At 38.9% G+C, this 18240-nt stretch overlaps 1 protein-coding gene across 1 annotated transcript in view; it reads left to right on the top strand.

The window, feature by feature from the left end:
* The window catches only part of ubr4 (ubiquitin protein ligase E3 component n-recognin 4), a 188234-nt gene that overhangs the window by 42948 nt on the left and 127046 nt on the right, over window positions 1-18240 (top strand). Inside the window, exons 20-32 of the mRNA XM_060852252.1 lie at window positions 1922-2066; window positions 2185-2264; window positions 2741-2869; window positions 4372-4554; window positions 5377-5499; window positions 8072-8301; window positions 8986-9107; window positions 9890-9987; window positions 11315-11472; window positions 12762-12974; window positions 15529-15630; window positions 16253-16353; window positions 17818-18016. Coding sequence (XP_060708235.1) covers window positions 1922-2066; window positions 2185-2264; window positions 2741-2869; window positions 4372-4554; window positions 5377-5499; window positions 8072-8301; window positions 8986-9107; window positions 9890-9987; window positions 11315-11472; window positions 12762-12974; window positions 15529-15630; window positions 16253-16353; window positions 17818-18016 — 1883 coding nt within the window. The remainder of the gene's footprint in view (window positions 1-1921; window positions 2067-2184; window positions 2265-2740; window positions 2870-4371; window positions 4555-5376; window positions 5500-8071; window positions 8302-8985; window positions 9108-9889; window positions 9988-11314; window positions 11473-12761; window positions 12975-15528; window positions 15631-16252; window positions 16354-17817; window positions 18017-18240) is intronic.

Genomic DNA, 18240 nt, shown 5'->3' with positions numbered 1-18240 from the left:
ATCTGGATGTCGTCTTCTGTGTCCATTTGAGTTGCCTGAATAATTTTGGATAAGTTCTTTCTGTTTGATGGTATTTATTGGTCAGTCAGTGCTCAGGAGGATGAATTAAACAAGTGTAGCTTTTCCTGTCTCCTCTTCAGAGTATGTTTAAATGACAAAATAATACAAGAAACTGTATGAAATGTAAAAATGGTGTTGTGTCCATCTTGACCTTGAACATTCACTTATTGAAACATTGAATAAACCTGTGTAGATAATTAAGAACATAAGAAATAGGAGCGAGAGCAGGCCATCTGTCCCTTCGAACCTGCTCTGCCATTCAGTAATATGGCTGATCCTTTTTTGTGGACTCAGCTCCACTTACCCGCCCACTCACATGACCTTTAGTTCCTGATCTGTTCAAAAATGTACCTATCTTCACCTTAAAAAATTCAATGAGTTAGCCTCAACTGCTTCACTGGACAGGGAGTTCACAGATTCACAACCCTTTGGGTAAGGAAATTGCTTCTTAACTCAGTCCTAAATCTGCTCCCCCTTATTTTGAGGCCATGTCCTCTATTTATAGTTTCACCACTAGTGGAAACAACCTCCCTGCATCTTTTTTACCATGTTCCCTTCATAATTTTATGTTTCTGTAAGATCAACCACCCTCATTCTTCTAAATTCCAGCAAGTATAGTCATGGTCTACTCAATCTCTACTCATAAGCCAATCCTCTCAACTCCGGCATCAACCTAGTGAAGCTCTTTTGCATCCCCTCCAGTGCAAGTACATCCATTCTCCAAGTAAGGAGAGCAAAACTGTGCACAGTACTCTGTGTGACCTGCACCCTACACAGCTGTAGCATAACCTCCCTATTTCTAAACTCCATCCCTCTAGCAATGAAGGATGATATTCCATTTGCCTTCTTAATTACCTGCTGCACAGCAAACCAACTTTTTGTGATTCATGCACAAGTACTCTCCAGTCCTTCTGCATAGTAGCATGTGTCATCATTTAAAACGTAGTCCATTTTGCTGTTATTCCTACCAAAATTGATGATGTCACATTTACCAACATTGTAGTGGTGAAAGCTGCTGGCAGACAAAAGGCGAAACCTTTTAAACTTTTAGACAGCCAACACACCTGGAAAAACAGTTTAGTTAGTGTATTGTGACACTTAAACATGTTACAAAATTACAAATTTTAAAGATCAATGACATTACGGAGGTTATGTTAATTCTACACGCTAAAGTTGACACTTGAACTTTTTTTATTCTTGTATTATTGATGATTTAACGTCGTGCCCCAGGCACTAGTTGCTGCACATGTCCTTTTAACAAGCTAATGTTCTTATTTTAATCTAGACAGCGAGTGTCAACAACTGAGGCAGCCTTCAAGCATATCTGCCTCACAAGGACTGTTGTACTTGCCCATTTGGCATGTCTTTCAATGCAGTAATAAATGATGAAAATCATTGAATTCAGTGCAAATACTTAAGCAATTATAGTGAGAAAAAATAAAGTGGCTTTTTCCCACTCAATCCTCAGCTTGGTTTGTTCAGGTTTTCACTTCCCCAAACTGAACTTCATATTTTGCTTTGATCATTTTTTCTTAGTCCTGACTCTCTAAGTCTCTTTGTTTAGTTTCTACTTTCTTTCATCATTTTTGCAAATACATGTTGTTTTTGTCTTTGTTTTCAGTTTAAACTGCAGCCTTTTCTATTATTCATTCAATCAATACTATATATTTCTTAATTCTCAGTTTCTCATTAATTCTCTGCTGAACTTGCCTTTCAGTTAGTCAGTACGAGGGTTCTGACTTTGCTGTTTAAAAATGAATTTAATGACACAAATACAATGTTATTATGATCTAAGTGTGATAAACCATGTTACAGCATGTCTTTGGCTGACAATTATGGTTGTTTTTTTTTTAAACTGTAGATTCAATTTAATCTATTAACCCCACCAATATGTGGTGCTAGTGCCAATGCCACTGGGTCCCAAGAATCTGGCCGACGCATTCAAGTGCCACTTTATCACGGATTTAAAGAGGTTGAAGAAAACTGGGTTAAACACAGTGGGGCAGGTAAGGCAAAACTCAGCTAAGAGACAGTGAGACCATTGGTTTTGTAGAATAGAGAAACAATTGAATTGGTGTATACTTCAAGTTTTGGGAATCTGTTGAATGTGCTTCTTTGCTACAGATTCTACGCCTCTGCCCAAATTCTACAGCATCCTTTCACATGAAACATCCACTGATGACAGAAGCAGATTGGATGAGGTGGTAAGAGCCATAGAATTGAAATTTGGGGGAATATTGTGTAAAGTTGCAAAAATGGCGTAATGTGCAAGGATCTGGGTGTAACTTTGCTCTCTGAGCTGGAAGGTTCATTTTCAGACATTTAGTCACCATACTAGGTAACATCCGTGTTACCGAGTATGATGACATAACATCTGAAAATGAACCTTTCAACTCTGAGCAAACTTACATCCAGAAACTCAAACGGAACTGCAAATCTTCTCAAAACTCGCTAATGTACACGGATGTTAAGGTTAATACAGCTGGTTTCTATAGCAATAATTTATGTTTATGTGACTATGATATTTTAGTGTGGTACAATGTCAAATTTGGCTACGGACCTGTGTATGAGTGTATATAAAATGTTTTGATTTTCTTTATTGAGTTTGTTTTATAGTTTGATACTGCATTTGCAGAGAATTGATTTTCTTCACTTGTTCTCTTCCTGCCTTGTTTCACAGATCTGTGATGTTCTTTGTACTGGTACTTTGAAGTATGATGAGCTATATGCATCACTGATCTTGTTGTTAGCGGCTGGTTCACAGTTTGATACACTCAGACGGGAAGAACACAAGAATGCAACACCTCTGGTAATGCATAAACTTCTGTTAAATCATAGAACCTTGGAGCACTGAAGGAGACCATTGACTAAATTGTATCTGTGCTGATCACTTCGAAACCTAGGCACTTACTTCCTTCACACTCTTTCCTTCTATCCTTTTTAAGAATTTCTTCTCAAATATATATCCAGTTTTTGGAACAGTATCATGCTTCCACCATTATTTCTGGTAGCAGATGCTTGGTGGATGATCTTGTAATTGCAGTATATACTCGAATAATAGTCTAATTTTTTTACTCCTTTTTAAGGTTAAATTTATGGGATCGACTATTACATGGATATTATTTTTGAGGGGCTGAAATTCATGCCTGTCAAAATTCATAATATATCATTAAGCAGAAGCCCAATTGATCTCTAAACAAATAAAAATAAACAACAAATTACAGTAATTCGGAAAACCCAGAGTGGAACACAACAGCTAGCAAACTGGAAGACCAGGAGTGGAGCGGAAAAACCAGCAGTCTGGAAAGCTGGAATGGGTCGTGACAGTCGATGCACTGACTCATAAATGTTGATCTGTTATCTGTGAAGAATTAGTGTTGACCTTTACACAAGATAAGTGGAAAATTCTAGATTATTTGGCCAAAAATAGGGGGTCGACTTTTACATGAGATCAACTATTACTCGAGTATAAATAGTATCACTTTTAGTAATTAATCTAACATTCACACCGTAATGGGGTACATAGGCAGAATGGACTTCAAGATTTTCCTGAAGATGGGTATTGGTTTCAAGTCATCTTTGACCACTTAAATCAGATTTGATCAGTGTGTGGTTTAACAGTCACAAGTTTGTGTATGTTGGGTGGGGCGTGTGGGTGGAATTTTGTTTTCAGCTCTCTTTAACAAAGAACTGTTAGGCTCTGTTTTGGTTATTGACTTGTTCATTCTGTTGAATTGAAGTGAAATTGTTTTTGGTATTGACTTGGAGAGGAGGGACGGTGTGATATGTGCTGTCCTTCCAAATATCTCACTTACTTGGAGATGTCTGTGGAGCCATTCCATTCTTTGATAAATAGTTTTGATTTTAAGGTTTCATATTATAGTTCTTGTATATTCTGTGCAAATTTCAAAATTTTAAAACCATTATCTTGGATTATAAATTAGGAGATGTAATTTTTTTCATGTTTGATGGCTATGTTGCATCATGGTTTTGCTTTCACAGCATCGTGCACGTATAAAATACTTATTAGAGTTAGGGTGGATCTTTCATGTGCTACCGATGCAGATGAAATTGATTATTGATTTGATAATTTCCATTGCGTTCTTCTAAAACCAAAGTTAACATTCACAATGAGTCCAATTTGTTTTTTGTATATGTTGAAATAGTTCTTAACTTAATTTAGCTTGGACACGTTAAAATTCTAACTGTTGTGTGTGTTTTTTGGACAAGTCTTTAAGTTTTTGTCATAGTTGTATGTGAATCATTGCTTATTGAGTTCCTCAACATTCCCTCACTGACCTTTCCTTCCAGGAGGCATGTTCCATTCAGTACTACTTCTTGATCTTATGGAGAATCTTGGGTATTATGCCTCCATCAAAAGCCTATGTTAACCAAGTGGCAATGAGCACAACAGAGCTGAGTGAATGTGACATCCTGCACACACTTCGATGGTCATCACGACTTTGTATCAGCTCCTATGTAACCTGGATCAAGGTACTAAAGATGCAGGATGTGGTGAAGAGGTTGCTAACCATTGCAAATCAGAAGGAACCTCTTGGTGAAGCTTTGATTGTAGGGAAGGGAGATGTAGAAGTGGTCAGATTTAGTGTTTTAAAAGAGGGGTAATTAAGTGTTTGAGAATGCATCAGTGAGGAAACTGGAGGCTTAGTACACAGAATCATAGACAATTCAATCCTCTTGGGTTTTATTTACCTTTTTAGATTTTCCCTCCTTCAGTCCTTTTAGTGCTGCCTTCACCCAAGGTTTCTTCTTTTCTCAACCAAATTATATGTTGTTTAAGCTTTAACATTTTGGTACATTTTGTTTGCTTCATGAGAAGTGTCCTAAATCTAGCCATTTCCTTATAGCTATCCACTTTCCAAAAGAGATTCCTGGATAGAGACTATGAGCAGGAACCTTGAAAATAAGGAGCAGATGCAACTTTTATGTATCCTCTGGGGGTGTAGAGGGCACTGTTATTATATGAACTACGGCTTTAGCCACTCTCTGTAGAAAGGGCATCAAACTTTAGATCTCTCTGGGTGGCGTGGTACAATTACTATGTTGTCCAGGACAGACCATTTACAATTAGAATCAGTAGCATTGTCTATTGTGCTATAAAAAATCTCAATGAGCTATACATCTGTGTAGTATAGGAACAGGTGGAGAACTATTTAATAATGTAACTAAAAATAAAGTAAATGTTCAGTGAATAATGCATGATTATTTTCAGTGAATAATGCACAATAAAGCCAGTTGTTTGTTGAACTGTTTATGACTTTGATTTGACCAGTTTATGATTTCCTTTTGGTAAAGGATCACCTGGTGCAACAGGGCATGAAGCCAGACCACGCTGGCTCACTGGTGGAACTGGCCGTTGCCAAATGCAGTTCTGTGAAATATGATGTGGAACTTGCAGAGGAGTATGTTGCCAGACAGGTAAGGGTGACCTTGCCAACATGTGCTCTGACTCAGGGTGTTTTCCTTGAGAGAGGAGTACATCTTTGCTTTTCTTTTTAAGGGAAGCATTGTGTAGTAGGTCGAGCATCTTTATGGCTTGATGGCAGCATACTGTTAGTAGACAATATTTGCCAAAAGTTAGTACCCTGTTCAGTATAAATTGATGTTCCTTTTGAGGTATGAAGTTTTTGTGGTTTTTGTCTTGATGACTGCAAGGCGAAAAGATTTGACATCTTGTCATCTTTTTCAGCAATCCTGAATTATTCAAGCAATGCTCAAACTCGCGTCTTAACTACAGTGTACAATTTTGGTGTCTTTATTTAAGGAAAGATATAAATTCAGAGGAGGTTTAGTCAATTTGACACCTGGATCAAATGGGTTGTCTTAGGAGGGAAGATTAGACCACAGGGCTTGTTTTCACAAGTTCAGAATAGCAAGGGGTAATTTAATCCTAAATAATACAGACAAGTTGCACGTAGAAAGGATATTTACTCTAGCGAGTGAGTCCAGCACCAGGGGACACTGTTGTAAAATTAGGAGTCACGTTTCAGGACAGGGATGAATCGAAATTTTATCTCTGGAACTCTCTGCCTCGGAAGTCATTGGAGATGGAGTACCTTGAATATTTTAAATAGCTAAATAGACTCTTGTTAGTCAAGCGAATTAAAGGTTATCAGTGATTGATAGGAATGTGAAATTTTGAACATAAACAGATTAGCTGAGACCTTTATTGAATAGCAGAGCAGGCTTGAAAGAACCAATGGACTAATTTCCTCCTAACTGATATGTTTTTATGTGTGTTTGTGCTACCAAGTGATCAATGTTGTGGTGGCCATTTTTCAAGCTCTCATATCCAGTGCTACCTTCATTGGCATGATGCCATCTAAAAATAGTTTTAGGGCTGAAAGTGGGTCAAGATGAAAAGAATAATGAATGTGAATCCAAAGAAATGGTTGTTTATGCTCCTTGCAGTTGTGACACTGAAATCACGGCAGTCTTGCTTAGCCCTCGGGTAGGCTTGGCTTTCTGAGGGAGAATTTACAGCAGTAAATAAGTATAAGGCAAAACATTCTGCTGAAAATGGAGATAGAAGATCAGTATTATTAGAAACTAGCATGAGACTTTAAACATCACTGTTAATGCTGAATGTTAAATGTGCGTGACTGGAGAAACATGCCTGCTTTCAATGTGGAAAGCTGTATTGGCTCCTTAGTGTTACCTGGTGGTAACCATGTGACTGTGTACTTACAGATGGTACAAAGTCTCGTACTGACTGTAAAGTCTGGAAGAGAAGATGTATCTAAACTGTCGGATTGAGTCAGCAATTTTTGAATGCCTGACAAAGAAATCCCTAAGCAATTCTAAAAATAGAATGCCTGCAGAAAGATGAAACTATAGTAGCTCTGTGAAGCACTGTAATGGTTCATGTAACTCTCAGCTGCGTGATATGTAGTAAAAGCTTAAGATGGAATTGAGTGCAATTTATTAATGCCTATGTGCCTCCAGGCACAAGAATAAGGATGAAAGTTGCAGACAGCTTCTTCTCTGGATTTGAGAGGGTTTGTGGATATGTGTATATCACCCTATCTTTAATTAGTTGTCAATTTAAGAAATAATTTTAACCGTTCAATTGGCTCATTTGTTCACGTGCTGGTGCTAAAGCTTATTTGTTATTGACTGTATATGTCATAGAGTCATAGAAATGTACAGCATGGAAACAGACCCTTCAGTCCAACCAGTCCATGCCGACCAGATATCCCAACCCAATGTAGTCCCACCTGCCAACACCCGGCCCAAATCTCTCCAAACCCTTCCTATTCATATACCCATCCAAATCTTAAATGTTGCGATTGTACCAGCCTTCACCGCATCCTCTGGCAGCTCATTCCATACACGTACCACCCTCTTTGTGAAAAAGTTGCCCCTTAGCGCTCTCTTATATCTTTCCCCCCTCACCCTAAACCTATGCCCTCTAGTTCTTGACTCCCCGACCCCAGGGAAAAGACTTTGTCTATTTATCTTATCCATGCCCCTCATAATTTTGTAAATCTCTAAGATCACCCCTCAGCCTCCGACGCTCCAAGGAAAACAGCCACAGCCTGTTCAGCCTCTCCCTATAGCTCAAATCCTCCAACCCTGGCAACATCCTTGTAAATCTTTTCTGAACCTTTTCAAGTTTCACAACATCTTTCTGATAGGAAGGAGACCAGAACTGCATGCAATATTCCAACAGTGGCCTAACTAATGTCCTGTACAGCCACAACATGATCTCCCCACTCCTGTACTCAATACTCTGACCAATAAAGGAAAGCATACCAAACGCCGCCTTCACTATTCTATCTTCCTGACTCCACTTTCAAGGAGCTATGAACCTGCACTCCAAGGTCTCTTTGTTCAGCAACATTCCCTAGGACCTTACCATTAATGTATAAGTCGTGCTAAGATTTGCTTTCCCAAAATGCAGCACCTCGCATTTGTCTAAATTAAACTCCATCTGCCACTTCTCAGCCTATTTTGCAAGATTAATGAGAGTTGTTTCCTTCAATTTCAGATCTCTTCCTATTGTGGAATTGATGCAAGTGCTATTATCCCGATCAGCCGCCTCCCAAATTTGCAGACTATCTACACGCTTGATGCGGTCATTTCAAAGGTCCAAGTGTCTCTGGATGAGTATTTTTCCAAGGTGGCTGCAGAAACCGACTCCCACAAAACATCTGAGATTACAAAGAATCTGCTTCCTGCAACTCTTCAGCTGATTGGCATCTATGCTGCATTTACCAGGTGCAAATATTGAATATGATCCCATTTTTACATTCGTTGCTGTTGAAATGTTATGGTAGTAGTTGGGTTTAACTAGTTGGTTAGGAAAAGCCATGTATTAACTTCAAGCACTTGTAGGTTAGAGACTGGAGAGGCGAATTACAAATGAAGAGCTCTTTTTGTATTCCCTATCAGCAACTCCATGTCTGGTTTATGGTTGCTATGTTTAGTATAAGTTTCTTTTAGCTCCCATTGGTATACAATAATTCAATCACAACCAGAGATGTGTTTCTTACTCGACCTGTGGGAATTTCTCTATTTTGTATGTGCAGCCATTAGATGGCAACTTGGGAACTTTTGTTTTCTTGCATTTGATTGTTCCGTTGTAAGCTCATACTTGCTGGGAAAATCCCAGATTTCTCAAGGAGCTGTTCATATTTTATAAGGGAAAAGAGACTTTTTAACCTGGCTGGATTCAAGATCACATCATAAAAGTGGAAGGATGGTGTGTTTTAATCCACAACACTGACCTTTTAAGTAACATTGTTCAATTAGTTTCTTCCATCTCTTGTGTGAAATACAGCCTACTCATTGAATGATAAGTGTGCTTATAATGTATGTACAAGGTTAATGATTGCAATGTTAATATTTAGCACTTGTAAATGAGTGTTTTAACAAGATTGTTTTTACCCTGATTGATATTAGATCGTACCTGTTGAGGAGTCTGTGTGAGGAGGGCTCGACTGATAGTCCAACTGAGGAGAAGCTACATGGTTATGCTGCAGTACTAGCGATTGGATCTACCCGTTGCAAGACTAACTCTATCGGTAAGAGCAAGGATTTCTCTTTGGAAGTTGACGTTGTTTGGCAAAGTGACTAGAGGCATTTGGGATGATTGCAGAATGAACTGCAGGGATTCACTTTTGCTTTCGTATTTTTGTGATTTCTTTTTCTTTCCATTCTTTTCCTTTTGCATACATCTGTTCACTGGTAAGGTTACCTATAGTCCTCTGATGGATAGCTCAACAGATTACTCAATGTCTGAAACTAGCATCACATTTAAGTTACTTCTATGTACACATACACTGTCCTCTAATGGAGATTGCTGAAGATGAGTAGGTGCAGGAACCTTGACTGTTCTGTTTTTCTCTTTCCCCATTCTCTATTTCTGAGATTTTAATATTAATTGGAGTGACCCCATTTTGGTCCAATTTAAGATTGGTTAATCTTGTACAGACAGAAGTTGAATTTGGGATTTCTATAACCTATGTGAATCAATGCTACACTGGTAAATTCAGAGTTCATGTGTTGAATACTACAGTGTTCATGACAACTGCAAAGTTATTTTTGCAAGCATTTGTCATCTGTGACTTCTAAAGATGGCGCATGTCATAGGGCTAGATGATAGTTAATGTGAAAATGGCTTCAAATCCAGATCATTGTGGAAGTGCAAATTAACTTCATGGCTGTGACAAATGTTTTGCAATTCATAGTTGTGAGGAGGGTAAGTGCTGTCTGCCTGAAATTAAGTCTGTAGCTGTGCAAAATATTTTTCTTGATGGTGGGCATGGTTCTCAATGTTGCATGCTTATTGTGATTCTGTTTGCAGCCCAGTTAATGGTGCAGAACCTGCCATCATCTGTACAGACACTGTGTGAAACATGGAACAATATCCACACTAATGAATTCCCCAATATTGGATCCTGGGTATGTGCAAGGGTACTCACACTTGGCTGAGTATGCGTTGGATTTGTAATTTTGGTAAATGATGCAATGCTAAGGTGCATGACTATCTTTTGAAAAATCCTGTAATCTTTCTGAGGAGGATGGGGATCCCGGTTGACATTATTTTTAATCACTGCTGTATGTGGGATCATGTTGTGATAACTGGTTACTGTATTTACTTCAAAATAATATTTCGGAAAAATAGACTGCATAAAGTAGCATGTTTAAGATGGTTAAGGTGGCCATTCTTTCTGATATATTGATGGATATAATTCTTTACGCCTGTATTGCCATGTTGTGAATTAACATTTTGGGAATAACTACTTTTAGTATAGCTTTGAAGTTTACCATGCAAGGATATATTTCTGTTTATGTTTAGAGGTACTTAAATTGAGAAGAAACTATTGAATCCACACTAAAAGTAGATGTTTGCTGATAGAAATTTTGCAGGGCAGTACAAGAAGGCATCATTAGGGTGGGTACAGGGAAAAAGTGCCTTTCTTCTGGGAAATCACATGAACAACACAGTTTTTTTTGTATATTTTAATGTCAGTGACTGAATTATTTGAAACAGAATTTTGGGATTATGGTTCATGGAAAGTTTGGATAATTAAAATTTGGCTGACCTATCATAGTGAAAAGATGCAAGAGACTTGGGCAGTATTTTTAACTGCCTCCTTTGTTCAGAGGGAAAGCAAATACCAAGAAAAATTTGACGAGCTGAGGCTGTTATATTTGTAAAGAAGAAATAATGATAGAGCTGTTTAAAATTCCAAAAGAGTGGGACAAAATAGCACAGAAACATGCTATTTCCTGTCATTGAGGAAATGGAAGAACAAAAGTAAGCAGTTTAGCCCTGTTCTGACATTGAGATTACACAGCTGTGTAATCTTAACTCTGCAGAAGATATTGTTTAGGTAAATCTTTGCCATGCACTCGCCTAGGCCCATGTATCCTTCACGATGTCAAATGGGGGGATTACATACAAGGTTGAATAATTTTTTTTTTGATATTTTTTAATGTTTGTTCTTTTAGGGCTATTTCTTTAAGTAATAGGAAGGACTTGGAGGGATATAGGCCAAGTGCTGGCAAGTGGGATTAGATTGGGTTGGCATATCTGGTTGGCATGGATGAGTCAGACCAAAAGATCTGTTTCCATGTTGTACATCTCTATGACTGTAAGTGGAATTTCCCCCTAAATTTCTTCCCACTGATTGGCATTAGACTACTCTCTGCAGTTTAGGAGTAATCTGAATTTTTTTGCAGGAGTTTAAATAAAATAACCTCAATGATTTTATGCTTCTCACAGCGAAATGCATTTGCAAATGACACCATTCCTGCAGAGAGCTACATTAGTGCAATCCAAGCTGCACACCTTGGTACATTGTCCAACCAGAGTTTGCCACTGGCTGCCTGCTTGAAGCATATTCTCTTGTCATTGGTCAGACTCACTGGTGACCTCATTGTGTAAGTTTGATGATATACCTTTATTTATGATTCTGTTATATTCAAAATGTTCATTCCCCATATCTGAAAGCCACCATGATCGTTAACCTGTCTGTATTGTAGTGCTTTTTACTTTAGCAATGCTGTATTGTTCAGTTCTCTAGTCTTCTACCTCCTTAGCTCTTCTGCATGTGTGTTAATTGTTCAGTAAATGTATTTTTCTGATGACCCACACACCTCAACTCAGTGACTAAATACACTCCTGAACTGTTGTTTTTAGCTTTTGAGCTAATTGCTTCAAGTACAGTCATTCTTCTACTTGTCTGACTGCACAAAAGCATGGCTGTCAGTAAAGTTTTGAAAGGATGGTTATAAAACTGGATAGGTACCTGTTGCACTGCTTTGCCTGATTTTGCTCCAACTTCAAAAGCAAAAACGTAATTTTCTCTGTTTGCTGCCTCTCTTCGTTTCAATAATTGATTAGATTAGATTAGACTTACAGTGTGGAAACAGGCCCTTCGGCCCAACAAGTCCACACCGACCCGCCGAAGCGCAACCCACCCATACCCCTACATTTACCCCTTACCTAACACTACGGGCAATTTAGCTTGGCCAATTCACCTGACCTGCACATCTTTGGACTGTGGGAGGAAACCGGAGCACCCGGAGGAAACCCACGCAGACACGGGGAGAACGTGCAAACTCCACACAGTCAGTCGCCTGAGTCGGGAATTGAACCCAGGTCTACAGGCGCTGTGAGGCAGCAGTGCTAACCACTGTGCCACCGTGCCGCCCAATTGCTTTCTCATCTTCATCTTTTTCATTCATTCATGGGATGAGGGCATCACTGGCAAGGTCAGCATTTATTGCCTAACCATAATTGCCCAGAGGGCAGTTAAGAGTCAAAATTTTGCTGTGGGTGTGGAGTCACATGTAGGTCAAACCAGGTAAGGATGGTAGTTCCCTTCCCTGAAGGGCGTTGGTAAATGAGATGAATCTTTCTGAGAATGGGTTCGTGGCCATCATGACACTCTTAAATTCCAGATTTTTTTATTGAATTCACATTCCAACATTCTACTGGGTCCCTAGAACATTACCTGGGTCTCTGTTTTAATAGTCTAATGATAATACCATAGGTCATTGCCTCCCCATTGCTGCACGTTCCAGTTTGAATTAATCAGTTTATCACTCTTTTGATGTGTTTGTGTTCTCCATACTTGTTCTCTTTTCTCTCTTGTTTGTTTCTTGTCTTGAAGTAGCTGAGTTGCTTTTTTTTCAGTTAAGCATTATCTCTTCTAATCTCATATTAGGTGGTGTCCCGATGAACTGAATCCTGCACAGGTCATCCACACACTGCTGCCATTGCTCTTGGAGACAAGTACAGAAAGTGTGTCTGAAATCAGCTCCACATCATTGGAACGGATCCTCGGGCCAGCAGAATCTGATGAATTTCTTGCACGTATCTATGAACGGCTCATCACAAGCTGCTATAACATAATTGCTAACCACTCTGACCCAAACAGGTAACTAAAGATTCAGATTAGTAAAAGTCTCTCCAATAAGATTTTGGATTTTGTAAGTGAAAAGCTCTGAACTTGCAATAGACTCCAATTATCACTGATTTAGCTAGTCACCTCTGTGTGTGTTATAATCATTATATTTGATTCTCTGTCTTAAAGCAGTCAATCTTTTGTAATGGTAAAGCTATCAGGTGAGTGCAAAATAAAACGTTCTAAATCTAAAACACACATTCACCCAAACGGTAAACTAACTCTGTCTTATGAGCAATTTGCTGAATTTATTTAAATAGTACATGTGCTCAGTGCTTATCAGCAATGGAACCAACAAAGCATACCGTATGTCTAATGGGTGCGGTTGATAAAGCTTAATTGCTGCATCAGAAATTTGTGCGTTTAAACTCTCTTATAGGATTGAGCCCATACACCAACTTGACACCAGCAGTGTTCGCCTTCAGAAAAATTAGAGGTGACCATATTTAAGCATGCAGTGTCCAAAGGGAATTGGCAAGGTGGATGTGTTTCCTTGTTGGAATGGCTAGGACAAGGGAATATAGGTTAAAAATCAGGGGTCTTACATTTTAAGGTGGAGATGAGAACTTGGAACGAGCTCCTTTGGAGAAGGCTAAAGTGGCCAAATAGAGTCATAGTGTCATATTGCACGAAACAGACCCTTTGGTTCAACAGTCCATACCATAATCCCAAGTTAAAGTAGTTCCACTTGCCTGTGCTTGGCCCACATCCCTCCAAACATCTCTTATTCATATACTTACCTAAATATCTTTTAAACATTGTAACTGTCGCCGTATCCACTGCTTCCTTTGGAAGCTCATTCCACACACAAAGTACTTTCGGTGTATAAAAATTAAAAACTGCCCAGCACATCTTTTTAAAATCTTGCTCCTTTCCTTTAACAATATGCCCCCTAGTCTTGAAATCTCCCACCTTGGGGAAAAGACACCTGCCTTTCACCTTAATCTGTATCCCTCATTATTTTATAAATTTCTTTAAGGTCACCTCCCCATCTTCTGTGCTTGAGTGGGAGAAATCCTGGCCGATCCAGACTCTTTACAACTCAAACCCTCCATTCCCATCAACATCCTGGTCAATCTTTTCTGAACCCTCATCAGCTATGGTCCACTCCTCCCAATTTTCATGTTTGTACACATATTTGTGCACTATTGGAAGTGTCACTTTTTGGATAAGGCATTAAGCTAAGACCCTGTGCCTGTTTATGAAATTTCCCATCATAATTTGAAGAAGAACATGGAAAACGTTTTGTTTCCTGACCAATATTTAGACCACCTGTTCAATCAAAACACCAAGAAAGATTGACAATCCTGCATCTCTTTCTGTCTGTGGCATTTTGTGTACTCAAATAAGTTGTCATACATGCCGACAAAACATTTCAAAATTAATTCATTGTCTCAGTGATACTTTGACTCATTTGAGAGGGTTATGAAAGCATGACATTCAATGCAAGTCCTTTGTTTTTTTTTGTAAATATACTTCAAATAACGGATATCTGACTCACCCGTTTTGGCATTGTGCAGCTTATTAATCAGCTTTCGAAATTATTTAGGGCTGAACACATGCACGTCACCGGAATCTAGCATGGCCGATTTGTACAACCTCCCTTATTCAAAGTGTGAATTAGTGTAATTGTTGGAAACGGGATTTGGAGCTTTTGTACCCACAGCAATGTATTGGGAATAAATGGCTTGGTTAAAAACATGTTCTTCTGGACACTAAACAGTGTAAATGTCAGGATTTAAGCAATGCAGCCAGTCATGAGTTCTAGTTCCATTGAAACTGTTGTAGTTATGGTGCTTGTCTTCTGCAGTGATTGCCAACATTTTTTTATCATGTGTGCAGAGAGAAAGGGGGCTCATGTTGTATGAGACATAACTTGTTTCTGATCCGGCGGGTTTTATGCACAACATGTCCTTGCTGGTTACATTTTGTAAGATTTATAGGGTATTTGTTTCAAAGGAAAATATGGTGTTTGGGGCTTCACGTACATCATAGAGTCGCACAGCACAGAAGCAGACCATTAGGTCCAACTTGTCCAAGCCAATCTGAAATCTTAACTTAATGTAGTCCCATTCGCCAGAGCTTGACCCGTATTCCTCTGTCCTCCGAGTCGTATACCCATCCAGATGCCTTTCACATGTTGTATTTGTACCAGCCTCCACCACTTCTTCTGGCAGCTCATTCCATACCTGCATCACCCTTTGCATGAAAAAGTTGCCCCTTAGATACTTTTTAAATCATCCCTCCACCCATACCTTATACCCATGCCCTGTAGCTCTGAACTTCCCCCACCCCAGGGAAAAGACCTTGTCTAGTTACCCTATCCATGCCCCTCATGATTTTAAAAACCTATATATGTTAAATTTTGTTTGAAATATTTGAATAAAATATCTGGGTTGATATCAGTTTTAAATTTTGGAAATTTATGCATGAAACAATGAGCTCTCGGAAGCATGTTTTTGGAGAGATAAAAGTAAGTGATCATTAAGCGTTTTTGAAAAACTGCTTTATCCGTGTATTCCTACAGTGGCTTGGATGAAACTATCTTGGAGGAGTGTTTGCAATACCTTGAGAAGCAGCTGGAGAGCAGCCAGGCACGCAAAGCTATGGAGGAATTCTTCTCTGAACGGTAACAGTGGGATGCTGGTGAAGTGCAAACTGGGCAGTGGGAATGAGAGGAGTGTTGGACCAGAATTCCATTATAGAGTTTGGATTTGGTCCATGTTCCTTTTAAATGGGTCTTTTTATTAAACAATTGGTCCTTATTTCCCAACCCTGGATGGCTGTACTCATGGAATTGTCCTTTAACCAGATTTGTATTTTTGTCTACAAGCTGTTAATTTGGAAATATTTCTCATATATCGACGTGGAGAGTGATACCAATGCCCACAGAATTTTAACTGCACAGTGTAAATGCTACTCTGCGTTTTTCAGTTAAACAATATTTAGGACAAATATGTGCAATCTGCATACGTTGAGTTGATAAATCCTGTCACACTGTAATTTGCTCATTATCCAAGACTTTCTCTCCTTGCTCCAGTTTTTCATTTTTGCATGCCGGGAGCACCATTAAAAACCTTGAAGAAAAATGATAGTTTGGGAGTGTAATATTTGAGTTTGAGGTTTCTTCTAGAAATATGATATGAAGTAGAATGTTTGTCCCTCTGGATAGATGCACATGATTATATTTATTTTTGTTTATTGAAGTCCCATCTTAAGACTCTTTCAGATTTTGTCTTTTTCCCTTACAGTGGGGAACTGGTGCAGATCATGATGGCCACGGCCAATGAGAACCTTTCAGCTAAGTTCTGTAACAGAGTGCTGAAATTTTTCACAAAACTGTTCCAACTTGGTGAGTTGCATATTCAGTTGGCTTATTTGTTTAAATGTGAATAGTACATGTTGCTAATTGAACCTAACAGTTAACAAATATTTTGGCACTTTTTGCAGTTTTGGGTTCTTGGGTTAAATTGTATTAATGGACAGACGAAAGTGGGTGCAGGTTAGCAAAAGCTTAAAAGAGAGTAGAATATTTTATTACAAACACAGACGATGCTGAAGAAACTCCGATCTGGCAGCATCTGTGGCGAGAGGAACGGAGTTAACATTTCGAATCCAGTATGACTTCTCTTCACAGTCCTGAGGAAGAGTCATACTGAACTTGAAATATTAACTCTGTTTCTCTCTCGGCAGATGTTGCCAGACCAGCCGAGTTTTTCTCCAACCTTCTGTAATTGTTTAGTCTTTTTACCTCCTTTCTTCCTACAGCTCAGGGTCCTGAAACTATTTGCAGGTTAACAACAATTCACCGGCACATATTTAAATTTTGTGGAATAATCTGCTCAATAATGTAGTCTCTTCTGCATCAAGGACCCAAGCAAAAATTGGGTGACTACTTTGTGCAATATCTCCATATAGTGTGCAAACCTGGATTCTGAGCGGTTGCTCACCTGTATTTGTAATTCCTGTTTCCTTTCAGACTTCTCTGCCCTTGGTGTCCTACGCTTTTCTAATGAAGCTCAAAGTAAGCTTGAGGATCCGCAGCACATCTTACAAATAAACACTTTACAGCCAAAAGTCAAGTTCAGCGTTTTCAGATTCTGATCTCTACCTCCCGTTTTTCCAAAACAGCAGCTGTTCATAATAGCTTGTTTTTCTTATTTGCACCATCTCAGAACCCATCTTTTGTTTCTTTCTTTGTCTCATTGCACCTCATCCCATTTGTCAATTTATCCTCTCTTCCTATCACTCTGTTGTGGACTTTGCTGATCCTGCCCCTACTCAATCAGTTTTCTGAACTAAAATAAAAACAAAATATTGCAGATGCTGGAAATCTGAAAGTGCTGGAGAAACTTAGAAGATCTATGGAGAGCAACAAAGTTTGAGTCCAAAATTTTTTTTTTATGCTGCCAAACCTGTTGAGTTTCACCAGCATTTTGTGTTTTTATTTCAACTTTTCTTACTTCAGGACTTGCTTGTAACCTATACGAGTTTTAACCATTTTCAATTCTGATTGAGTAATCAAGCTGGATTGCTAACTCTCTCTTTCCCTCCACAGATGCAGCGTGATCTGCTGAATATTTCCAGCATTTTGTTTGTGTTTCAGATTTCAGCATTGTGGTATTTTGTTTTTTCTTTAACGTGAGGGTGTTTTACTGTAATGTGTATGTCTTTACTTTTTAGTCATGTGTTTTGCTTCCTATGGTAATATACCAATTATGCAAGCTGAATATTGATCTGTTGGTATAGATGATGTCTCCTTGCAAATTTGGAAATAGGTTATAACGCAAGTTACTGGTTGTGCTTCTTGTTTCAGCGGAGAAGAGCCCAAACCCAAGTCTTCTGCATTTGTGTGGCTCATTTGCTCAGCTGGCTTGTGTTGAACACAGCCGATTACATGCCTGGTTAACAAGAATGACTCATGCACCTCCTAAAGACTCTGATCAGCTGGATATAGTTCAAGAGAACAGACAACTGCTTCAAATTTTGACTGCATGCATTGTTAGAGAAAACAGGTACTAAGAAACATAGCCTTGAGTAAAGTTTCAGCAGCAAAGACTGGTGCTTAACATACCTTTCTTTGCATGGGTCATGTACTATGAGGGTGTGAGTTAAAGTGTTTGTGCAGACATTTACAGGAAAAGGAAACTGGGATAATACAAATGGAGAATGGAAAGAGCCCATGTTCCTGATGGACCAGCTTTTCCTCTTTGTCAACATTCCTTGATCACCCTTAGAC

This window comes from Hemiscyllium ocellatum, chromosome 37, assembly GCF_020745735.1.
Source record: "Hemiscyllium ocellatum isolate sHemOce1 chromosome 37, sHemOce1.pat.X.cur, whole genome shotgun sequence".
NCBI classification, from domain to species: domain Eukaryota; kingdom Metazoa; phylum Chordata; class Chondrichthyes; order Orectolobiformes; family Hemiscylliidae; genus Hemiscyllium; species Hemiscyllium ocellatum.
The sequence above is the reverse complement of the archived record's forward strand: the minus strand, read 5'-3'. Positions and strand labels throughout refer to the sequence as shown.